The following is a 22,295-nucleotide window of genomic DNA, read 5'->3' on the forward strand; positions in this document are numbered from 1 at the left end:
CACACCCCACAAGGGCCTGGCATGTTGGCAGGAGTGTTCTTGGTGCCCATCACCACACATCTCCATGTCTAGGGAAGATTCTCCTAGTCTTTGCTCCTAAATTTCATCCAGGCCACAACAGAGATGGGTCCAGCAGGGTGCCAAAAGCACTGGCCTGAGCACTTGGGAGCAGGTGAGAAGCAGGATTCTCTGTGCCTGGCAACCACTGACGTACATAAGGACACCAGAGCCCTGCCCAGGGGCCAGAGAGAAAGCATGGAGGCAAGGCGTTTGCCTCGCATGCAGAAGGATGGTGGTTTGAATCCCGGCATCCCATATGGGTCCCCTGAGCCTGCCAGAAGCGATTTCTGAGCGCAGAGTCAGGAGTGACCCGAGTACTGCCGGTGTGACCCAAAAACCAAAAAAAAAAAAAAAAAAAAAAAAAAAGGCCTGTCCACTTTAGGAGTCGGGTGGAAGAGGAGAGAAAAGAGTGTGGGGCCAGGCGGTGGCGCAAGAGGTAAGGTGCCTGCCTTGCCTGCGCTAGCCTTGGACGGACCACAGTTCGATCCCCCGGCGTCCCATATGGTCCCCTAAGCCAGGAGCAACTTCTGAGCGCATAGCCAGGAGTAACCCCTGAGCGTTACCGGGTGTGGCCCAAAACCAAAACAAAAAAAAAAAAAAAAAAGAAAAGAAAAGAAGAGTGTGAGCAGGCGGATGTTTGACCCAGGCCTGGCTAGTTACTAAGAGCCCAAATAGTACCACCAGGAGAGCAAAAGAGAATTCCAAGCCTTTCCTAAGCAGGATTATGGGCATTATAATTTTTATAAATATCTATTCTTATAAATATAATAATATATACTATATTATACATAATAATAATATATAATTTTTATAAATTATAAAAAAAACACTTTTTACAAATTTTTTAGTTTTGGGCCACACCAGGTGATGCTCAGGGGTTATTTGTGATTATGTGCTCAGAAATTGCTCCTGGCTTGGGGGACCATATGAGACGCCGGAGAGTAAACCCAGGTCAGTTGTGTGCAAGGCAAATGCCCTACTGCTGCACTATCACTTCGGCCCCAATAATAAAAAACTTTTTAACATGATGATAATAAGCGAGACCACAGTGGATGAAAGCAGACCTGCATCTTTAGTTCCCTCTGGGTTTTGTTTGGGGGCTGCACCTGGTGATGTTCAGGGCTTAGTTTTGGCTCTATGCACAGTTGGTGGGGTTGCACTCTTGGTGGGGCTTGGGGGACCATATGTGGGACAAGGAACTGAACCCAGGTTGGCTGTGGGCAAGGAAAGAATTCTACTCACTGTATTTCCTCTGTACTCTGTCTCTCTGGCCCTGCAGTCTGCTTTCATTTTTTTTAAACCATGAATCTGTCAACTTAGCTTCCTTCTTCTCCCAATCACCATATTAGATTGATAAGACTTGCAGGGAAAATATTTAAAATTCTGCCCAATATGAGCAAGACAGGCAGAGAAAAGTAAGAATTTTTCCTCCTTTCTTTCAACTTTACATTTTTGGTTTTTGGTTCACAACTGGCAGTGCTCAGGGGTTACTCGTGGCTCTGTGCTCAGAAATCGCTCCTGGCAGGCTTGGGGGACCATATGGGATACTGGGAATCGAACCGGGATCTGTCCTGGGTTGGCCACATGCAAGGCAAGCACCCTACCACTGTGCTATTGCTCTGGCCCCTCTTTAACTTTAAATAGCTAGGTTTAAAGCTATAGAAAGGTTTTTATTATATATTTCATTACAGAATTAGAAAATTTCAAAAAATAATTGTCTGGAACCACAAATAATTAAAATGATGCATAATAATAGGCCCCATAAAAAAAGCACTCTGGCATATGTTAAGTTTGCCAGTACTTTCTGTCAAATTATGAAATGCAGCTGTTTATGCTTTCCAATGATTATTATAATATCCATGGATTCCTAGGATTTCTGAATACTTTGACATGATTTCCTTATTTCCAAATCACTTCTTCTTCAAGATTTCGGTCATTTCAGGAACTACCTGCCAAAACAAAAGCCCAGAAAGATCACTCAGCACCATGAGCCTTCATCAAGGTTGGTTCACAATTTACAACGTGGTTTCACCCAAAACAGAGATTTCCCTGCTCATCATTCTGTTTCACATGGCTCAGGATAGGCCTTCTGTCCTTACTCCTCCACCCAGGGTCTGGTCTCTGTACTCAATAAAACTGCAGTTCTGACAGGCAGCTGGCTCTCTTACTTGACGAGTCAGAAAGTTAACCACAGGTAAGTTACCCTCTCAGCCTGTTTGGATCATTTCCTGTGGCAACCTCCGTTCCAGACCCATATTCTTGAGGTGGAATCATTGCCTGGGGAGCCTTTACAACTATGATACTGGCTTAGCTCCTTTGAAAGTCCATAGAGGAGGAGCAGGAGAACTTTTGCAAGGTACAAAGTGCTCCTGTCTTCCCCCCAGCTTGGCACTGCTCTGCTTTCCTGGAGTGTCTCCTGCTGCCAGCAGGAGTCCCCCACATCGCTAACGGAGGGCTGATAGCCCACTCAGTAACTGCAGATGAAGAGGAAGCCTGTTTTTTCTTGTCTGTGCTGCAGGCAACACGCTTTCTACTTTCCTGCTTCCCAGGACCTTCCTCCTGCTGCCTGCTTTACCTCCGACTCCACCCCAAAGCTCTCTGCCACAACTCTTGTCCACTTGCTCTAACGCTTCACTGAATAAACAGTAACTGCTATCTCAACATAGGCCAATAACTGGGTTTTTGTTTGTTTGGGGGCCACACCTGGCAATGCTCAGGGATCACCCTGGCTCTGCACTCCGGAATTACTCATGGAGAGGCTCAGGGTGGCCATCTGGGATGCGAGAGAGCAAACCTGGGTCTGCTACATGCAAGGCAAGCACCTTATCTCCTCCAACCTTAGGGCTTTATCTTTTGGCATAGAAGAATAAGCAGCAGGTTGGGGAGATCGCTCAAAGGGCTGGAGCAAAGGTGGGGGCCCAGGTTCAATGCCTGCTCCCCCAAGCACTACTTGGAATGACCATCTCCCTTGCTTTGAACAGTAGTCCCCAAGAATCTCTGGGTATGATCCCCAGACAAAACAAAACCTCCTTACATGTTATATATTTATTTATTTATTTATTTATTTTTTTTTTGGTTTTTGGGCCACACCCAGTAACGCTCAGGGGTTACTCCTGGCTATGTGCTCAGAAGTTGCTCCTGGCTTGGGGGACCATATGGGACACCGGGGGATCGAACCGCGGTCCGTCCAAGGTTAGCGCAGGCAAGGCAGGCACCTTACCTTTAGCGCCACCGCCCGGCCCCACATGTTATATATTTAGTGTTATCTCTCTTAAAATTTAGTTGGCAGATGAATAAGAAGCCTCAGCAAGAGGAAACTGTCCAAGCTGGCCCCAAATTCTTATCCTCCACCAGGTTACAGAAATCTTTTTGGGTTCTTGAGCCACACCTGGCGGTGCTCAGGGGCCACTTACAGAATTATCTGGGGAATGATCTGGTGCCAGAGTTAAAATCTGGTTCTCCAGCAGGCAAAGTCTGCTTCCTGCTCTTTGAATGCTCTCTGTAGTCCTGGCCCCATTTTCAAAATAATTCATTACTAAGGTTTATTCTTGGCACCTCAGTGGCAACGACTAGAGCTTTCACTAGAGTGGGGGCATTGCTCTGGCAGCCTCGCTAAAACAGGAGAGCTGTGTTTGGGAGTTGCCGAGAAATGTCACGTGGACAAAGCCCACCTGAAAACTAGCCAAGCCACTCGTGTAAAATATCAATTACAAAGGTTTCCAAGGGGCTGTCAACTGCCTAACTCACGAGGATCCCAGCTGAACTTACCACTGATGAATACAGCCTCTCAATTATTTAAAAGAGCTACATTTCCATTAGGTGGAAAAAATGTGTTCGTACAAAATTTATTAAGGAAATTGTTGACATGTTGTCTCTTCCCAATGTCACTTTGTCTCCTGCCTATTAAAAGGCGAATGTTTACCATGGAGCCAGCAGGCATTAGTTCAGGGCAGCCTTAAGTGCTGGCATTCCTTCACCCAGTTCTCCTCAGTGGAAGTCCATGACCTTGTGCCAGTCACACAGAAGGTATGCTGAAGTCTCACAGGGCTTTCGTGTTTCATAAGAAATCATCTACTACAACTTCTTTGAAGTAAACATTAGTTTGGTTTAGAATATATAATTTTTACTTTCTCTTTTCCTTGAGTTTTTGGACCACAGCCTTTGGTGCTTAGGGGACTATATATATATATATATGTGCTGGGGAATGAACTTTGGCTGGCAACATGCAAGTGATTAAACCCCTATACTCTCTCTCTCCAGCCCTTAGGGAATATGATTTTAAGTAGCCTTTCTCCAATACTCCACCAAGAGGGAAAAAAAAAAAAAAAGAAAGTGGTGGGGTCTCTCTCTTGTTTTTTTTTTCTTTTTAATTAGAGTCACAATCAACTTTCCAAACATACTATACAATGCCTTATATAGAGAAAATAAAATGCCTATTCGTACCCAAGTACCCAATAGCCTGAACATACCAAAATGTTTGGATTCTTTTTTCTATTCTATTTTAGCTACTGTGGAAACAGCTTCCCACATAAGAACAAAGGAGTATGAGGCCAACTACAGAAAATTTACTGATACAAATTGACTATCTTTCACTCTTAATGATAAGTACTGTGGCAGATAGAGAAGTTCAGGACTAATCCCTATCCATAAAAATGAAGCTAGGGAACAGGAGAGCTTTGAATCACTAATCAAAAATATACTTTCTACTGTAAGAGGATGAGAGGAGAGGCAACAAATGTTCCAAATTCAGAAGTGTTGAGAGATTAGCTGAGGATTAATAAAAACCAGAATATTAATATGGAGAATAAAAGGATTCTGGCCCCCAAAATGAGGTGACAAGATATAAACATGACAGGTTTCAAAGAGAATAAAAGATCTGATCCCAGGTACCCTGAGCACTTCTAGGGGGCACTCCTGTGCACCACCTTTGTGGCCCAAGAGTACCCCCTGAGCACCGTTCAGTGTGACCCAAAAACCAAAACCAAAAAAAAAAAAAAAAAAAAAAAAAAAAAGTCTGTCTACAGCCCCTGGCTGTTAAGACTCAAACCATTTCACTGTGGCTCTATGTAAGGGGTTCCCACACCAGTAAATCAATTTCACCCCAAGTTTGGCTGCTATTTCAGAATATCGATTTCTGCACAAATAATTACTGCTCAATGTTACTGCCTAGAGGGACAAAAAGACCAGGCTACATGTGAGTTATAACCTTTAAATGTAGGTAAATAATAGTTAGTACTCATCTATACCACCGGTTTCGCTCAAAGGGAGGGCAAGTACAGGGTGGTAGCAGGTAGAAAGAACACATTAGAAAAAGGGAAGACCAAGAGGGACGAGAAATAAATGTTATCTCTTATGCTTGTCCCCCAGGCAGCTCTGGAACTCTCAAACACATCAAGCAGAGAATCCTGGTTGAGTCAAAATAAGCTAGAGTGCACTATTCCTCTGAAAAATCTAGTGTATCTCAAATGAGGAGATTTGATATGAGTTAAGGGACCTGCTAAATATGGTACTAGGTTATGATCATGTGAATCACAAGCACTGTGTATTAATTTAGTACTTGTGATTTCACAAGCTATGTGTATAATATGTATATTATATACATATAAATATATATATTTTTGGTTTTGGGGCCACACCCAGTGGCGCCTCAGGGGTTTCTCCTGGCTCTGCGCTCATAAATCACTCCTGGTATGCTCAGGGGACCATACGGGATCTAGGGTTTGAACCCAGGTTCGTCTCAGGTCAGGCTAGTGTAAGGCAAATGCTCTACAGCTGTGCTATCATTCTGGCCCCTCAGATGTGTATATTTTAAAGTCAATGTGGCCTCCTTAATGCCTTGACATTAATTTCTTTCAACCTTTTTCTGACCCTCGTCTCCTTTTGATGTGTTTCCTTCCCACATTTTGATCCTGCTGGCTGGCCTCTCCACTAACATAATTTTCACCTGTGGTCTTCTTGGAATATTCTGGGGGTTTTGGTTGAGAAATACAGCTTAATATAAACGTGTCTTTTTTTTGGGGGGGCCACACCCGGAGGTGCTCAGGGGTTACTCCTGGCTGTCTGCTCAGAAATAGCTCCTTGCAGGCACGGGGGACCCTATGGGACACTGGGATTCGAACCAACCACCTTAGGTCCTGGATCGGCTGCTTGCAAGGCAAACACCGCTGTGCTATCTCTCTGGGCCCTATATAAACATGTCAAGACAATTCATTTTAAATAATTCAAGATATCTGTTTTTTTTGTTTGTTTGTTTTTTGGCTTTTGGGTCATACCCGGCGGGCGCTCAGGGGTTACTTCTGGCTCTGCACTCAGAAATCACAGGGGACCATTTGGGATGTCAGGACTCGAACCATCTTCTGTCCTAGATCGACTGTTTGCAAGGCAAATGCCCTATCACTGTGCTATCTCTCCAGCCCTAAACAATTCATCAAGATTGTACACATACATTTGTTGTACACAGAAAGATATAAAAACACAGTATTTTCGATCATAGCTTCCCTCTGACTATATCCAAGATTTTAACCTGGGATGATAACCTATCTAACAGTGCTCATGCTCCCAGCCACTTACCTTAAATAAGTCTGCAACTATCCCATAATCTGCCACTTGAAAAATTGGCGCTTCTGGGTCTTTGTTAATGGCCACAATTGTCTGGAAAATAGAAATTAGTCTTTTTTAAAAAGCCACGTAGATTGATAGTTCTATTTTAATTTCCCTAATGACAAGTACAACATCTTAAAAATGTCTATAAAAAAGATTCATATTATATTCAGTTGTGCCAATATTTTAACTTTATTAGGAATTTCTGTATTGGTAATGGCAATATCATCCCCAACTCCTATACCACTAGCTCATTACAATATTGAAAAAAGGTTCTAAGTCATTGAGGTTTTTTTTTTTTTTTTGCTCTGTTTGTTTTGGTTTTTGGGCCACACCCAGCACACCCAGTGGTGCTCAGGGATTGGTCCTGGATCTGTGTCCAGGAAGCATTCATTCCTGGAATACTTAGGAGACCATATGGGATGCTGGGTACCTGGCAGTGTGCAAGGCAAACACCCTACCTACTGTACTATTGCTCCAACTCCTATTGACTTATTTTTAAAATATAGTTAATTGTCTAAAACTCAAAGACGACTCTGGAGAAATGACAAAAAAAGAAAGCACCAAGAGTCTGACTCCACACCAAGACAATGACTGCACCGGCCCATCCGAAACATTCTAAGGGCTAGTGTAAACATTTAGGGAAATCGGGAGTCTGCTGAAGGCTTGCAATTTTGTATGGGAAGATATGCCGGTAAAAAAAATTGTTTAAAAAAAAAAACTGTGTTAAATCTCAGGTCTCTGTCCACTAGCAGCTTCTCATCTTCCACCCAACACTCAGCCTCTGTGCACAGGAACGATATATACATATAAACTATGTGTGAACAGGAACCGTGTGTACACAGAAACCATGTGTGTGCAAGAACTGTATGCACACAGAAAACTTGTAAACAGGAATCATATGCAGAGACACTGTTTACACTCAAGAACTGATGTACACAGGAACTGTTTGAACAGGATCTGCATGTACACAGGGACCATTTGTGAACAGAAACTGTATGTAATAGAAATCGTATGTGCATCAGGACCATTTATGGTTTTTTTTTTTGGTTTTTGGGCCACACCCGGCGGTGCTCAGGGGTTACTCCTGGCTGTCCGCTCAGAAATAGCTCCTGGCAGGCACGGGGACCATATGGGACACCGGGATTCGAACCAACCACCTTTGGTCCTGGATCGGCTGCTTGCAAGGAAAATGCCGCTGTGCTATCTCTCCGGGCCCCAGAACCATTTATGAACTAGGTTTATGCACAGGAGCTTTAATGGACACAGGAACCATTTGTGCACAGGAACTGTATGTTCACAGGAACAGTATGGACACAGCTTCCACATCAACTGTGAACTACAGCAAGGCAACAAGAATCCTGACCTTCGGATACTGGATCCTTTTTTTTCTAACTTTATTGATTGATTGGTTGTTGGGCCACACCCAGCGGTGCTCAGGGGTCACTCCTGGCTCTGTATTCAGAAATCATCCCTGGCAGGTCGGGGGACCATATGGGTGACGGGAATCGAACCGGGTCCCTCCCAGGTCAGGCGTATGTGAGGCGAACGCCCTACTGCTATTCAAGATCTCCGGTCCCTGGGGATCTGTTTTTGATTGTCAACTGTTTCATCTGATCACACACTATTGCATTAGCCTCAATTTCGCAATTTCTCTTTCCCCTCCTTTTATTTATTTATTTATTTATTTATTTATTTATTTATTTATTTATTTATTTATTTATTTATTTATTTAGTTTGGTTTTTGGGTCACACCTGGTGGCGCTCAGGGGTTACTCCTAGCACTATGCTCAAAAATCGCTCCTGGCAGGCTCGGGGACCATATGGGATGCCGGGATTGAAACCACTGTCCTTCTGCATGCAAGGCAAACACCCTACCTCCATGCTATCTCTCCGGTCCCTCTTACCCCCCCCCTTTAAAGGGAAAGATGGGGCATTGGGCCACACATTTAGTTGGACACCACCATTCCCCAAAACTAGTAAGACTTGAAATTACTGAACAACTGAAAGAATAAAAACTGAAGAAAGACAAGCAGGAAGTACAAAGAATAGTCCAAATCACAGAGACAGAGTAGGATTGTGCTGGTCAGATGGAAACTGGGATAGACAGTTAGATGTGGACAGTTTCATTTCCTAGAATGAAAGCATTCTGGGGATGGAGGTGATGACTGCACTGGGTGTGCCTGCAGTTGGCAGCACCGTGAAAAAGCACTTAAAAGCACCTGGCTTTTTACCAGGAGAAAACATTAAATGTGTTGGTTCTACTGCAAGTTACACTTCAATAATGTCTTGAAATAAAATGTAACTAAAATTTTTGTAGGACATTGAAAAAATGTTGGACACATAAAAACCCATCGATGAAAAATTAAATTACGTACTGTTTATCTACTATGTTTTTTTTTCTTTTAGTTTTTGGTTTTTGGGTCACACCTGGCAGCGCTCAGGGGTTACTCCCAGATCTGCGCTCAAAAGTTGCTCCTGGCAGGCTCTGGGGACCATATGGGATGCGGGTCATCTGTCCTGGGTCAGCTGCATGCAAGGCAAACACCCTACCGCTGTGCCATCTCTCCGGGCCCCATGTTTTTCTTTTTCTGTTTTTTGTTTTTATGCCATACCTGGCAGTGCTCAAGGATTGATTATTCCCAACTCTGCACTCAGGAATCACTCCTGCTGTGCTCAGGGGACCATATGGGATGCTGGAAATTGAGCCCAGGTCAGCCACATGCTAGGCAAGCATACTCCTCTGTACAACAGTACAACTGTAATTATTAATAGTAAGTAAGACTAAGTATTTACTATATTATATTAATATATATAAATATATATTACATTAATATATAAAATTATAAAATTACTCAGATCCCAATTTATATGGCCTTTCTGGCTTAAGCAATTTTTCCTGTATCTACTCTATTACATTTTATATTTTAAGATAACTATTCTGAGTCTACTGCAATGTAAAATTTAATTAACCTAGACAGGCTGTTATTAGAACTTTAAAATAAAAATTTATCTGGGGCTAAATGATAGCATAGGTAGGGCTTTTGCCTTACACAAGGCCTACCCAGGTTCGATCCCCGGCATCCCATACAGTCCTCCAAGCACTGCCAGGAATGACTCCTGAGCACAGAGCCAGGAGTAACCCGAGTAATGCTGGGTATGGCCTCAAAACAAAACAAATTATCGTATGTATGCAGTGTGTAAATGAAATAAAACAATTACTTTATTATTCAATACTTACCAAAAAGCTACTACATCTTCTATACAAATTTTGTGGGTTTTGTTTTGTTTAGTTTTGATTTGGGGCCATAGCTGGCAGTGCTCAGGGCTTATTCCAGGATCTGGAAGTATTCCTGGTGGGTCTCAGAGGACAATGTGTGATGTTGAGAATTAAACACAGGTTGGCAGTGTACAAGGCAAGTGCCCCACCTGTTGTACAAATGCTCCATCTTTTATACAAATTTTAAATGTGAAAGTCTATGTCAGATTAGCAACAGAGTAAGAAGAACTCATTCAAAAAGAGAGGCTGTGCTTATTTACCAATTATTCATTAGTATCAAATTTGCATAGTATAAATAGCTCAGTTTTCCCCACAATCACAGGCATTTCTAACACCAGTTAAGTAGAATAAGGTTTTTTTAACTCTAATGTTCTACTTGGGTGGGGGGAATTTGGGCCCGATGATGCCCATACCCCTGGAATGCCAGGGATGGAACCCAGGTTGGCCATGTGCAAGGCAAGTGCCCTACCTGCTATACTGTCACTCTGGCCCTAATATTTTATTATTTTGATAGGTCATATAATTCAAACCTCTAGAAGGAAAGTAATACTGCCCATTACTATCATGCAAATAGTTTTTTTTTTTTTTTTTTTGGTTTTTGGGCCACACCCGGCGATGCTCAGGGGTTTCTCCTGGCTGTCTGCTCAGAAATAGCTCCTGGCAGGCACGGGGGACCATATGGGACACTGGGATTCGAACCAACCACCTTAGGTCCTGGATCAGCTGCTTGCAAGGCAAACACCGCTGTGCTATCTCCCCAGTCCTGCAAATAGTTTTAAAGCATTTTTATCTTTCCAACAGAATATGGGCTAAAAATATACAATTCCCCTTTGAGGCTCTCAATAGTTCTCAGAGAAATGGGCAGAATATCCTAGACTATCTGCGACTGGATCACTATACTGCTAATGAGCAGAAGCCTGCTACATTCTATCCCTTCCTCCACACCCCAGGACATGTGCTCTGAGATAGGAGCAAAGGTTTTGGTAGAAGCCACCTGGGTGAGGATTTGAAATGACAAGCACTGACTTGCTTCTCTTCTGGGACTTGTAGCTTACTTCACTGCTACCAGCAGAGATTTTATTTAATTAACATAGTTGATGATTTTCCTGGAATCCACCTAGTCAAGCATCTGACAGTTTAATCACCTGAAAGCTTTCTCATTTCACTCTATAAAAGTCATTTTTAAAGAAAGAGCAGACACACAACTATGAGCCAGGAACTACTAACATTTACAAAAATGATCTAAGATCTGGGCTGGTGATATTTCATATTTTCTAAAAGAATATTCCTGAATTATAAGTCTTATAAAATCTTGTTTGTATCTAAAACTCTTACCACGGCTGTATTAATTTATGTTCACCCTACTTAAAGAGCTTTGAAAGCAGACTGCATTCAGCCACACCTAGCAAGGCTCAGGGCTTATTTTGGCTCTGCACTCAGAGATCACTCCTGGGGACTCAGTGGACCATACAGGGGTGCCCAGGATGGACATCAGGTGGGTCATGAGCAAGGCCAGGGTCCTGCATGCTCTCCTCTCTTCCTGGCCCTGACTATACATGTTACAGAATATGTAGCGCAGTTCAAAGAGTGAAACGATTTCACTGTATCAACTTCACTGAAATAACAATAACATTTTATATTCTTTCAATAATGCTAACACTGAAGCTTGTATCTAATGTAACTATCAGATAAGTAATCCTAATGACAACATCTTATTTTGTTCTGTTTCGTTTTGGCAGTGCTCAGGGGTTACCCCAGGCTCCGCACTTAGGAAATCACTCCTGGCAGGCTTGGGGGAGCCATACGAGATACCATGGATCGAATCCCAGCTGTCCACACATAAGTGAAGAACAAGCACAGGCTGTACTTTTTCTCTGGCCCTCATTATGCCTCTTAAAAATCTAACCAACGTTCTCACCAGACACTTGTTTCTCCTACACAACAGAGTGATGGTAGGGACGATGCTATTTTTGTTTAAGCAGCCCCAGCAGTACCTCGTACAAAGTACAGGTTTAATATATATTTGCTGACTTGTGAAATAGTCTTGACTCAAGTTTATTTTTATGGATTTCCCCCCAAAATTAATCTCTTTACTGCACCAACTACTCCTTTTCCCCTCTCATATATACTAGTCCATCACACCAATAATTCAGGTTTATTGGTGCTAAATGAAGATTTTTCAACAGTATCTTTGACAACCAGAATATTTTCTCTTAGAAAGGGAGAATTCTATTGAATATTTCCTCTGGCCTTCGATTACAACACTCAGGTTAGCAAACACAGGGGTGAGGGTGAGAAGTGAGAATGAAGAGCTGGATTAGAGGTTCTGGATTGGAAGTTCTTGGGGACTCTGTGGTGGGAATAACTTTGTACATCAAGATCATAAAAGTTAACTCCACTGGAACCTAAATCATAATTTTACAAAATATAGATCTGGAGAGAGTGCAGCAAGTAGGCTGTCTGCATTACAGGCTTCCAGCCTAGGTTCGATCCCTAGCTCCACATAGGGTCCCCCGAGCCTTGTTAGGCATGATCGCTGAGCATAGAACAAGGAGTAAGCCTTTAGCACCATTGAGTGGTTCCTTACAAAATAAAATTAAAAAGATGGAAAGTTGGGGCCGGAGAGAGAGCACAGCGGTGTTTGCCTGCAAGCAGCTGACCCAGGACCAAAGGTGGTTGGTTCGAATCCCGGCATCCCATATGGTCCCCCATGCCTGCCAGGAGTTATTTCTGAGCAGATAGCCAGGAGTATCCCCTGAGCACCACTGGGTGTGGCCCAAAAACAAAAAACAAAACAAAACAAAAAAGATAGGAAGTAGCACAAATATAGGCTAGTATATGGTTGGGTCTTGGATACATCATCTATATGAAAGACAGATATTAATGGTAGGATTAGTGCTGAAGTATTGTATGCCTAAAACTCAATTACTAATAACTATATAAGCCATGGATCTTTAAATAAAAAAAAAAAGACAGAAATACACCAAGTACATGAACTATGCCGACTAAGTATATCCATAGATACAGAGATTGAAGTTAGTAGAGCTCAAGGAGGGAGAATGATATGCACAGGGACTCTTGGTGTGATTAAAATGTTCTGAAATTAATTATGAACATACCAAAAACACTGAATTGTGCATTTTATAAGGGAGGAGAGCTTTTAATATGTGCTACATCATCACAAAGTGTTATTTTAAAAAAGAAAGAAAGAAATGTGGGCCAGAGAGATAGCAGAGAGGTAGGGCATTTGCCTTGCACACAGCCGATCCAGGACGAACAGTGGTTCGAATCCCGGCATCCCATATGGTCCCCCAGACTGCCAGGAGCAGGAGTAACCCTTGAGTAATGCCGGGTATAACCCACCCACCCAAAAAAAAAAAGAAAGAAAAAAATGCAGATTTCTAGATAAGTCTTAAACATTTTTTTTGAAACCTGCTAATGCCAATGTTTTTATTTTTTAATACAGTAGTAATATTTTCCTTCTGGTACTGCTGTTTTCACTGACCAGTCCAGAAACATGCCATCCAACTGTGAAATCAGATTGCTTTAGAGCCAATTCATTTAGATGTTCCAAGTTGGTAGTGTACACATTCTTCAGGCTTGAAGTCAAACCTGCTAAAAATTTTATTGCCCTTTTCTATCAGACTTCCACCTGGATGGCTAAAAGTGGAGTCAGAGGCATCTCTGAATTCATGAATGACGACGTTAATAATTCACACTACACAGTTAGGCACGAAATACATGTTCACAGGGTCATTACACAGGACTTCCAGATAGGGTCCAAGTAGCAAGCGACAAATCAAGTGCCTCTTCTCTCTGTAGCCTTTTTTTTTACAATGACTGAGGTACTGCCAACCCAGAATGTGACAGGAAAGGAGAATCTTGCTGATCTATTAGAAGAAATGAGTGCTGGGGGCACAGGACGAAGCACACAGAGAATCAGAGGTCAGACCATTGACAGGTTAGGTGTTAAAACCTCAGAGGATATGGTGTTTTGGTTTTGTTTTATTTTTGAGCCACACTTGGTGATGCTCAGGGGTTAATCCTGCCTCTGCACTCAGAAATCACTACTGGTTGGCTCAGGGAAACATATGGGATGCTAAGGATCAAAGTGAGGTCAGCCCAGGGCAAAACAAGTGTCCTATCTAAGGCAAAGTGCTATGCTATCACTCTGGCCCTCAGAGGATGTTCTTGCCCTCCACTGTCTACCCAGGAACTGTCAAAGGGATCTTGATGCTCACCCGGAACGAGTATTTTACAGCCAGAACTAAGGAGCAAACAGGACACACCCTGTAGTGACTATCAGTGGAGCTGCAAATCTAGTGCTGGGTTCTTTCCACACGCAATAGCACTGGATCTTTCAATGCTACGTTCGGCACTGAACAACAGTGTCCTTTCCTATCTTAGAAACACAATCGGGTGAATGGTTCAATTACATACACTGTAACCACATGAAAACATACTGTGAAAATCATCACAATTTAAAATACAAGATCTTTTCTTATTATTGCTTCTAGCTTCTATTGCTTACTTACCTTGCTGTCCTTCATCCCAGCTAAATGTTGGATGGCCCCCGATATTCCGACAGCAATGTAAAGTTCCTGAAACAAATGAAACATTATTAGTTTGCATTTTATTGTATTATATATGTTATAATTTTCAAATTTTTTATTATTAGCAATTTAAATGTTGAACAGGTTACATTCAATAAAAATAAAATAGTGCATTTATATTATTTATGCTTCCCTTTTTCCCTCATCTTGCTACCACAGTTCTCCTTCTCTTCAATGTCCTATAGTAGTGATATAATACGTGGATAAGTATCAAGGAATTAGCTCAATTGATATAGTACATGTCCAGGATGTGTGAGGCCCTGAGTGTGATCCCCAGCACTGTAAATTTCCACAGCAATGCTGGGTATGGTGCTGGTAGACTTGAGCACTGTGACCCCCTTCACCCTTTAGCACCCCGGACATGGCCTCTCTAAAAAGTAATGTGAATGAGAATCAAGTAGCAATAAGTAGGTGCCAATTACTGCTAGGCATGATACAACAACTATTTCACTTAATTTTTTGGGATGCAGCAATTCCTGTCTATAGTACTTGCTTGGTTCTTGTACTTCAGCTCATAGATACTGTTTCTGTCTCTTCACAGCATGCACATACTGCAGACTTACGCACGGATACATATACCCGCACATAATAAATATACTGTGACTTAGTTGGTTGCCTTTCACAAATGATTATTTGTTTAAATGATACTGCTAATGATATTTTTATTTAAGCATCATGATTACAAACATGTTTGTAATTGGGTTGTGTAAATGATAAGTAAATGTCTAAATGTGTCCGAAATAACAGAACATTGATTTAATAAACAATTAAAAGAATTTAGCCACCCCAGTCTATCTTCAAGGTATGAGTAACTTTTGACTGAAAAGCTTCTCCCTTCTACAACGAAGTAAGGTGCACATACTTTGTAGCCAGACTGACTTTTGGGGTTTATCATAATTAACAGTAGTTTTTCCTTGCTATGAAAAGAATGGGATGCACTGACAGGCTCTATCCCATGTCCACTCAAAGGCAGAGTGTTCAAATTAACGAAGGTCAAGTGGCTCTGCCTTACTTCAGCACTTCTCATGATCTAAGTTAACTACTGACTCTAAAAGAAGAGCATTTCAGTTAGGATCTGGAAATGACATCATTGCTACGATGCTATGATTTTCAAAACCACCTGCACACAAATCCATTTCCCTTTTCTTTCAGTTTCTAGCTGAAAACAGACTGTAACTCCTTCCTAAAAGTTCCTCCATTTCATCCAACGTGGAATCAGAGCTGAGAAACAGTGAAATAGATGATCCCTCAGTCAGTAATTTTAAATATATCAAGTTTGTTTTCTGATTCAATTTGTTTCATTGCAATCAACACAACTCTGCTTGATTTGGCTCACTAATCTGATATGGGTGAGGAGATCTACCACGCAAAGTTTCACAGAGCAGTTTCAACATTCCTTAGACAGAATGCTTGCAAGGAGGAGAAATTTCTTTTCTCTGCAAAAGCACCACCGTTTTCTAACATATACAAGTGCTGACAATGGATAACGTTAACATAATCTTAATTTACTCTAAGTAGCATTTTTATAAAAAATATTACTTGGGGCCGGGGAGGTGGCGCTAGAGGTAAGGTGTCTGCCTTGCAAGCGCTAGCATAGGACGGACAGCAGTTCGATCCCCCGGCGTCCCATATGGTCCCCCCATGCCAGGGGCGATTTCTGAGCGCATAGCCAGGAGTAACCCCTGAGTGTCAAACGGGTGTGGTCCAAACACCAAAAAAAAAAATATTACTTGAATTATTAAAATAAGGGCCCGGAGAGATAGCACAGCAGCGTTTGCCTTGCAAGCAGCCGATCCAGGACCAAAGGTGGTTGGTTCGAATCCCAGTGTCCCATATGGTCCCCCGTGCCTGCCAGGAGCTATTTCTGAGCAGATAGCCAGGAGTAACCCCTGAGCACCACCGGGTGTGACCCAAAAACCAAAAAAAAAAAAAAAGAATCATTAAAATAAAATACACTTAGAAAGTAAAGTTAGGTCACTGAATTTTTATGCAAAGATTTGTTTTGTTTTGTGGCCGCACCAGCAATGGTCAGGGATTACTCCTGGCAGTGCTCAAGGACTTATATGGGATGTAGGGGATTGAACCTGTGCCAGCCACATGCAAAACAAGCACCCTAACCGCTGGACTATCACTCCAGCTCTTAATGTAAATGTTTTATTTATTTATTTATTTATTTATTTATTTATTTGTTTTTGTTTTTGTTTTTGGGCCACACCCGGCAGCGCTCAGGGGTTACTCCTGGCTGTCTGCTCAGAAATAGCTCCTGGCAGGCACGGGGGACCATAAGGGACACCGGGATTTGAACCAACCACCTTTGGTCCTGGATCGGCTGCTTGCAAGGCAAACGCCGCTGTGCTATCTCTCCAGGCCCGTTTTATTTATTTTTTAATTTAGTTATTTATTTGGTTTCTGGGCCATACCCAGTAGCGCTCAGAGGTTACTCCTGGCTTTGTGCTCAGAAATCGCCCCTCGCTGGCTCAGGAGATTATAGGGGATGCTGGGAATCAAACCTGGGTCTGTTCCAGGTCGGCCTCCTGCAAGGCAAATGCCCTCCTGCTGTGCTATTGCTCCAGCCCCAATGTAAATGTTTTAAAAAGCAAACTTAGAAAACAGACATTGTCTCACTACTCTCTAAGCAGGGTTCTCAAAACAAGCATTGGAAAGCATCAATAGGTTTGTAAATGAATCTTTCTGACATAAATGTCTACATTAAAATTCAACAAGTCCTTGAAGCCCTCCGTGGCAGTACAGTATCAAATGCTAATTCACCCTGGCAATAAACAACTACATCAGTATAATACAAATGAAATTTACTTTACTGAGAAAGAAAGAAATGCTATTGGCTTTAACCATAAACTTCACCAAAAAAAAAAAATACAAAACCAGATTCTGGTACAAAGTGAATCAAAGGTAGTTGCTCTGGACTATTGTGCCCTTTGAGGACCATTTAAACAGTCTAAGTAGGTCCACATTGACCAACAGGGCCTTACTTTGTTGTCCTGCAAACATGGTTCTTTAAATAAGTATGAAAGCATTGAACAACAGTCCCAAATGAGTGGGATTTTGGCTGCTGTCTGAGATCTGATAGCACTCAGGCAGGAAGACAGGCTTTTCCCTTTTTTTTTGTTTTAATAATATGCACAAGTCAATTAGATTAATATCATAGGATGCTTCCTCATGATCCAGAAAGCATATTTTTGTGTTTCAATAATAATAATAATAATTAGTATGTATCAAACTCTTCACACACTAATTTATGGAGCACTTTAGACACAGTTTCACAACAGAACAAGGCAATCCCTGCCCTGAGGCACTTTCCTCTAAATAAGAAAGATAATCTAGAGAGAAAATTAAGAGGCACTTTGGAGGGGAGAATAGCAATTAGGAGTTCAAAAGAGATAGGATTCAAAAAGGGGTGGGATTAAAGGAAGGCACAGACACAGAAAGAAGAGTTCTGAAATAAAATCCTAACCTCTTTAGCAGTGGGCGAATGAATAGAAAAGAATGACACTAGATAAACCTTACAGTGGCTGAGGTAGTTTAGTTTGGACTAAACTTCAGGAGTTTGGAGTGGTGAGGAGTCAAGTCAGAGAAAGGAAGGAAAACCAGGTTATTCTGAAATAGAAGAAACAGCACTTGCTTCGATACAGACAAAGACTGGCCAGGCAGCACAAATCCTCTTTTGACAAAAACTAAAAAAAAGACTACACAGTTTTTCATCCAGAGATATTAGGGGCAAAGAGCTAAATGGTTTGACAAGGCGCTAAGCTGAAAACAGAAACAGGGCTGAGAAATGCTGTGGTAAAGGCCCTTAGAGAGCTTCACAAGAGAAGTGTATTTCTGGGCCTAAGTACCTATATTCTGAAGTAACAGGGCCGAAGCTGAATCCCAGTTCTTTTTCCTGATGCTCATGGACGGTGGACCAGTAGCCTCTCTGTTCCAGTCCTCAATGTGCATACCTGAAACACTATTCAGAATTTCTACACTTCACAGGGTTACCATGAAGGTTTAATCCTTAGCAGAATATCTGCTTTCCCAGGAAGCAGTATTATGGTGACCATAGGTCACCATAGGCATGCTGTTAGGCCCCAGAGTGACTAAGTGGACTCTTATGGTCCTAAAGCAATCACATAAAGCTGAGTAGGCATTAATCATCATCAGTCATTAGAGCATTGTTTTACTATAATAATTTCCAATGTTTTTTTCCTTATTCCATATAAAACAATTTGACAGACAAGCAGAATGGCTGGGTACCCTGAACCCCTATGATACAAATACGATGTAACTTCCTATTACCTTACTGTTGTGGATAATGTCATGGTACCTTACAGGCAAGAGAGATTTCATCTTTGTCTTGTGCCATCAAGATCCTCACCATTTAATAGAGATTAAAGTTAAAGTCATACATATCTGAAATTTAATACAGACAAAAGTAAAACCAGCCTACTAGAGTTCTGGCCTCTATGCAGTGTCCTACCCTCTGAGCCTTCCACTAAGATGTGATAAAAGGGAAGGTCTTTAGATGCAGGCAGTGGAGCAGGAGATGAGAGCCCATACCCATCATCAGCTCTACTCTGCCTGGCATGAGTCCACTCTCTCAGCTTATCCCGTCTGTCCTGCTTCCCTCTCACAAAAAAGTTAAGCTTTTGAAAGCAGGTCTTATTGGTCCTAACTTGACGACATAACTCCATGTCTGAGAAACAGGAAGGGGGCTGGAAAGGAACCTTAATACTTTCACAAAAATCTAATCAGCCCGTGGAATTATACATGCTCAATGTTCTCAGGAGGAGGAAAGGGATTTGGGCAGCATTATTCAGAGAACAACAAAAATGGAAGTCGCGCCTGGAATCCAAAAAGTCGTATTTGGGTCATGTTCTCCAGTGGATTTGAATGTAAAAATGAAGGAGAAAACCTTTATCTCTTGTTTACTTTTAAGAAATTTTGCTCCATGTAGTTGTTGCATCCAAAAGAGATGTAAAAAAATCTAATATAAGTCTCAGAACTAAAAACTTAGCCACATTAAATTATGTACAAAGAAACAGAGAAGACTGGGGCCGGAGCGGTGGCACAAGCAGTAGGGCATCTGCCTTGCATGTGCTAATCTAGTTTGATTCCCTGCTGTCCCATATGGCCCCCCCACAAGCCAGGAACAATTTCTGAGCACATAGTCAGGAGTGTCACCAGGTTTGCCCCCCCCCCAAAAAAAAACCAGAAAAAATTGATTCTAATATAAAACCTCAATTCTCCCCATTACAGGTCCCCAATGGCCACATGTGACTTGGCATGTCAAATCAGAATCATGGTAATTATAGAACTAAAAAAGGAAGACGAGACCTCCAAGGTGTCTCTCTCTCTCTCTCTCTCTCTCTCTCTCTCTCTCTCTCTCGCTCGCTCTCTCTCTCCCCCCCCTCAGTTTATGCTTGCTTCGCTTATACCAACTCCAAAAAAGATCATTTAGACAGTTAGAGTGCTTTTGCCACCACTCTGGTCCCAATTTTCTCTCTATCTCTTCCTCTCTCTCTCTCAAAAGAGGCATATATGGCTGGCGTGAAATTGCAGCAGTAGGGATTAGAGGCAGAAGACAACTATTACATCAATCCACCATAAGAGGATATCAACACCTGGAGTAATTCCTAAGTACAGAGTCAGGAGTAACCTTGATTACAAGTTACACTTATTTTCAGATAATGTACACTTATTTTCAGATAATGTATTGGGAAATTTTCATTGATATTTGTAGCTTCCCTTTTTCATTGAATACCAATTATAAACTTAAAATCTCTTGCAACTATAACTGTCAGACATCACAGGCTGACCTAAGATGCTGAGGAAATTTCTCTACGTAATTTCAACACAATTTCCACAGCAATACATTTCCTAGATATAGGTACCACGACATATCAATGGTCACATTAAAAAAAAAATAAACATGAGCTTACTTAAGTTTATGCTATAAACACATATACTGATTTTATTCTGGAACTGGAACAATATTCTGCCTGCAGAAACTTCAAATCTGATTTAACTTTAAACATAGAAAGGAAATATTTCAACATTTACTTTTTGTTTACATGAAATATGAATGTAAGTAAGAGTTGTTAAATCTGCAGCTTTCAAAGCAGAAAAACTAAGCCAGTGTTGCTTCCTCTTTTAAAAAACCAGGCTTGAAATTCCTTTATTCCCAGAAGAACTACCTTCTAGATCAGGGGTCTCAAACTCAATTTACATGGGGGCCGCAGAAGGCAAAGTCAGGGTGAGGCAGGGCCACATAAGGGATTTCACAAAAAAAAAAAAGTCCTCAAATGTCATTATTAACAGTTTTAATTATTTCTTCTGAACATGAATAGAATATTGAGTGAAGATCATGAACAGTTCTTCTGAACATGGCATCTTTTGCCTATTCCTTGCTGCCAGAGACTTGACAGCGCTTCTTCTCACAAATCTGAACCACATTTGGCTTTAGTGAGGAAGCAGTTGAGACCCTCAGTATGGCTTGAAGATGATCATCATTAAGTCTAGACCTGTACTTTGACTTATTGAAGTTTAATGTGGAGAATAACTTTTCACACAAATATGTGCTCCCAAAAAGGCACATTGAACATTCGGGAAAGCTCAGGGAAGCTGGGGGGCAATTCTCTCAAAAGTTGCCCATGCATGTCTGCTTTTCCACTACTCTCTCTGAACTTGGCTTTGAAATCAGAGTTGCATTGCAGGTCAATGAGCTCCATTTGAAGCACAGGAGGGGTATCTTGCACATCAAAGGAAAAGGGGTCCACAACAATTTGGAAAGTGGCTCTGTGCTTTTTGAAGGCTGCATATCTGTGATCAAATTCCTTCTCTAGCTTAAAAATAGCATCAACATATTTCTCACCACTGAATGGTATGCCTGCACCCACAGATTCCTTGCATGCTGGGAAATGGCAAAGGTTTGTCTGAGAGAGCTGGGATTTCCATAACACAAGTTTTGTGGAGAATGCTCTCACGTTGTCATAGGCAGCACTGATAAGCTGCCCCGGGCCTTGTAACATCTTGTGTAGTACATTCAGCTTATGTGTGATGTCAACAAGAAAAGTTAAGTCCATGAGCCATTTGTGATCACTCAACTCAGAAGCAGCATTCCCATCCTTCTCCACGAAGGCTTTCACTTCTTCTCTCAACTGAAAAAATCTTTTCAGGACATTTCCCCTGCTGAGCCAACGTACCTCGGTAAAATAGAGCACATCTCCATATTCTGACTCCATGTCCTCTAAAAAAGCATGGAACCTCCTGTGCTTTAAGCCCCTGGATCTGATTTGGCTGATGCATTTCACAACAGACATCACATTGTCACACGGCAGGCATTTACTGCAAAGGGCCTGCTGATGGATAGTGCAGTGAAGAGCAGTGGCCTTCTCTACACCCTCCTCTTCAAGTTTTTTTTGAACAAGTGCCACCAGTCCATTTTTCCTCCCTGTCATCAATAGTGCTCCATCGATTATTATTCCAACAAACCTCTTCCATGGCAAACCTGCATTCTCAATGGCATCACACAGATGCTGAAATATCTCATTAGCGGTGGTCTGGCCATGCATTGGAATTATTGTGAGCGGCTCCTCTGTCAATTCAAAATTGCAATCAACACCACGGACATAATTTTTGAGCTGCGCAGTGTCTGTTATATATGTGCCCTCGTCAAGAGCAACTGAGTATGCATCAAAACATTTGGCTTTCTCACACAGTTGATGATAAATGTCACTTGACAT

General features: G+C 41.9%; 1 protein-coding gene across 1 annotated transcript in view; it reads right to left on the bottom strand.

The window, feature by feature from the left end:
- Nucleotides 1–1,709: 1,709 nt before the first annotated feature.
- ETFA (electron transfer flavoprotein subunit alpha) overlaps nt 1,710–22,295 on the bottom strand; it is a 74,429-nt gene continuing 53,843 nt past the window's right edge. The window contains exons 10-12 of the mRNA XM_049778238.1: nt 14,476–14,541; nt 6,631–6,711; nt 1,710–2,009 (exon numbers count right to left, since the gene is read on the bottom strand). Of these exons, the coding sequence (XP_049634195.1) occupies nt 1,971–2,009; nt 6,631–6,711; nt 14,476–14,541 (186 nt within the window). The 3' untranslated portion in view covers nt 1,710–1,970. The remainder of the gene's footprint in view (nt 2,010–6,630; nt 6,712–14,475; nt 14,542–22,295) is intronic.

This window comes from Suncus etruscus, chromosome 1, assembly GCF_024139225.1.
Source record: "Suncus etruscus isolate mSunEtr1 chromosome 1, mSunEtr1.pri.cur, whole genome shotgun sequence".
Classification (NCBI taxonomy): Eukaryota; Metazoa; Chordata; class Mammalia; order Eulipotyphla; family Soricidae; genus Suncus; species Suncus etruscus.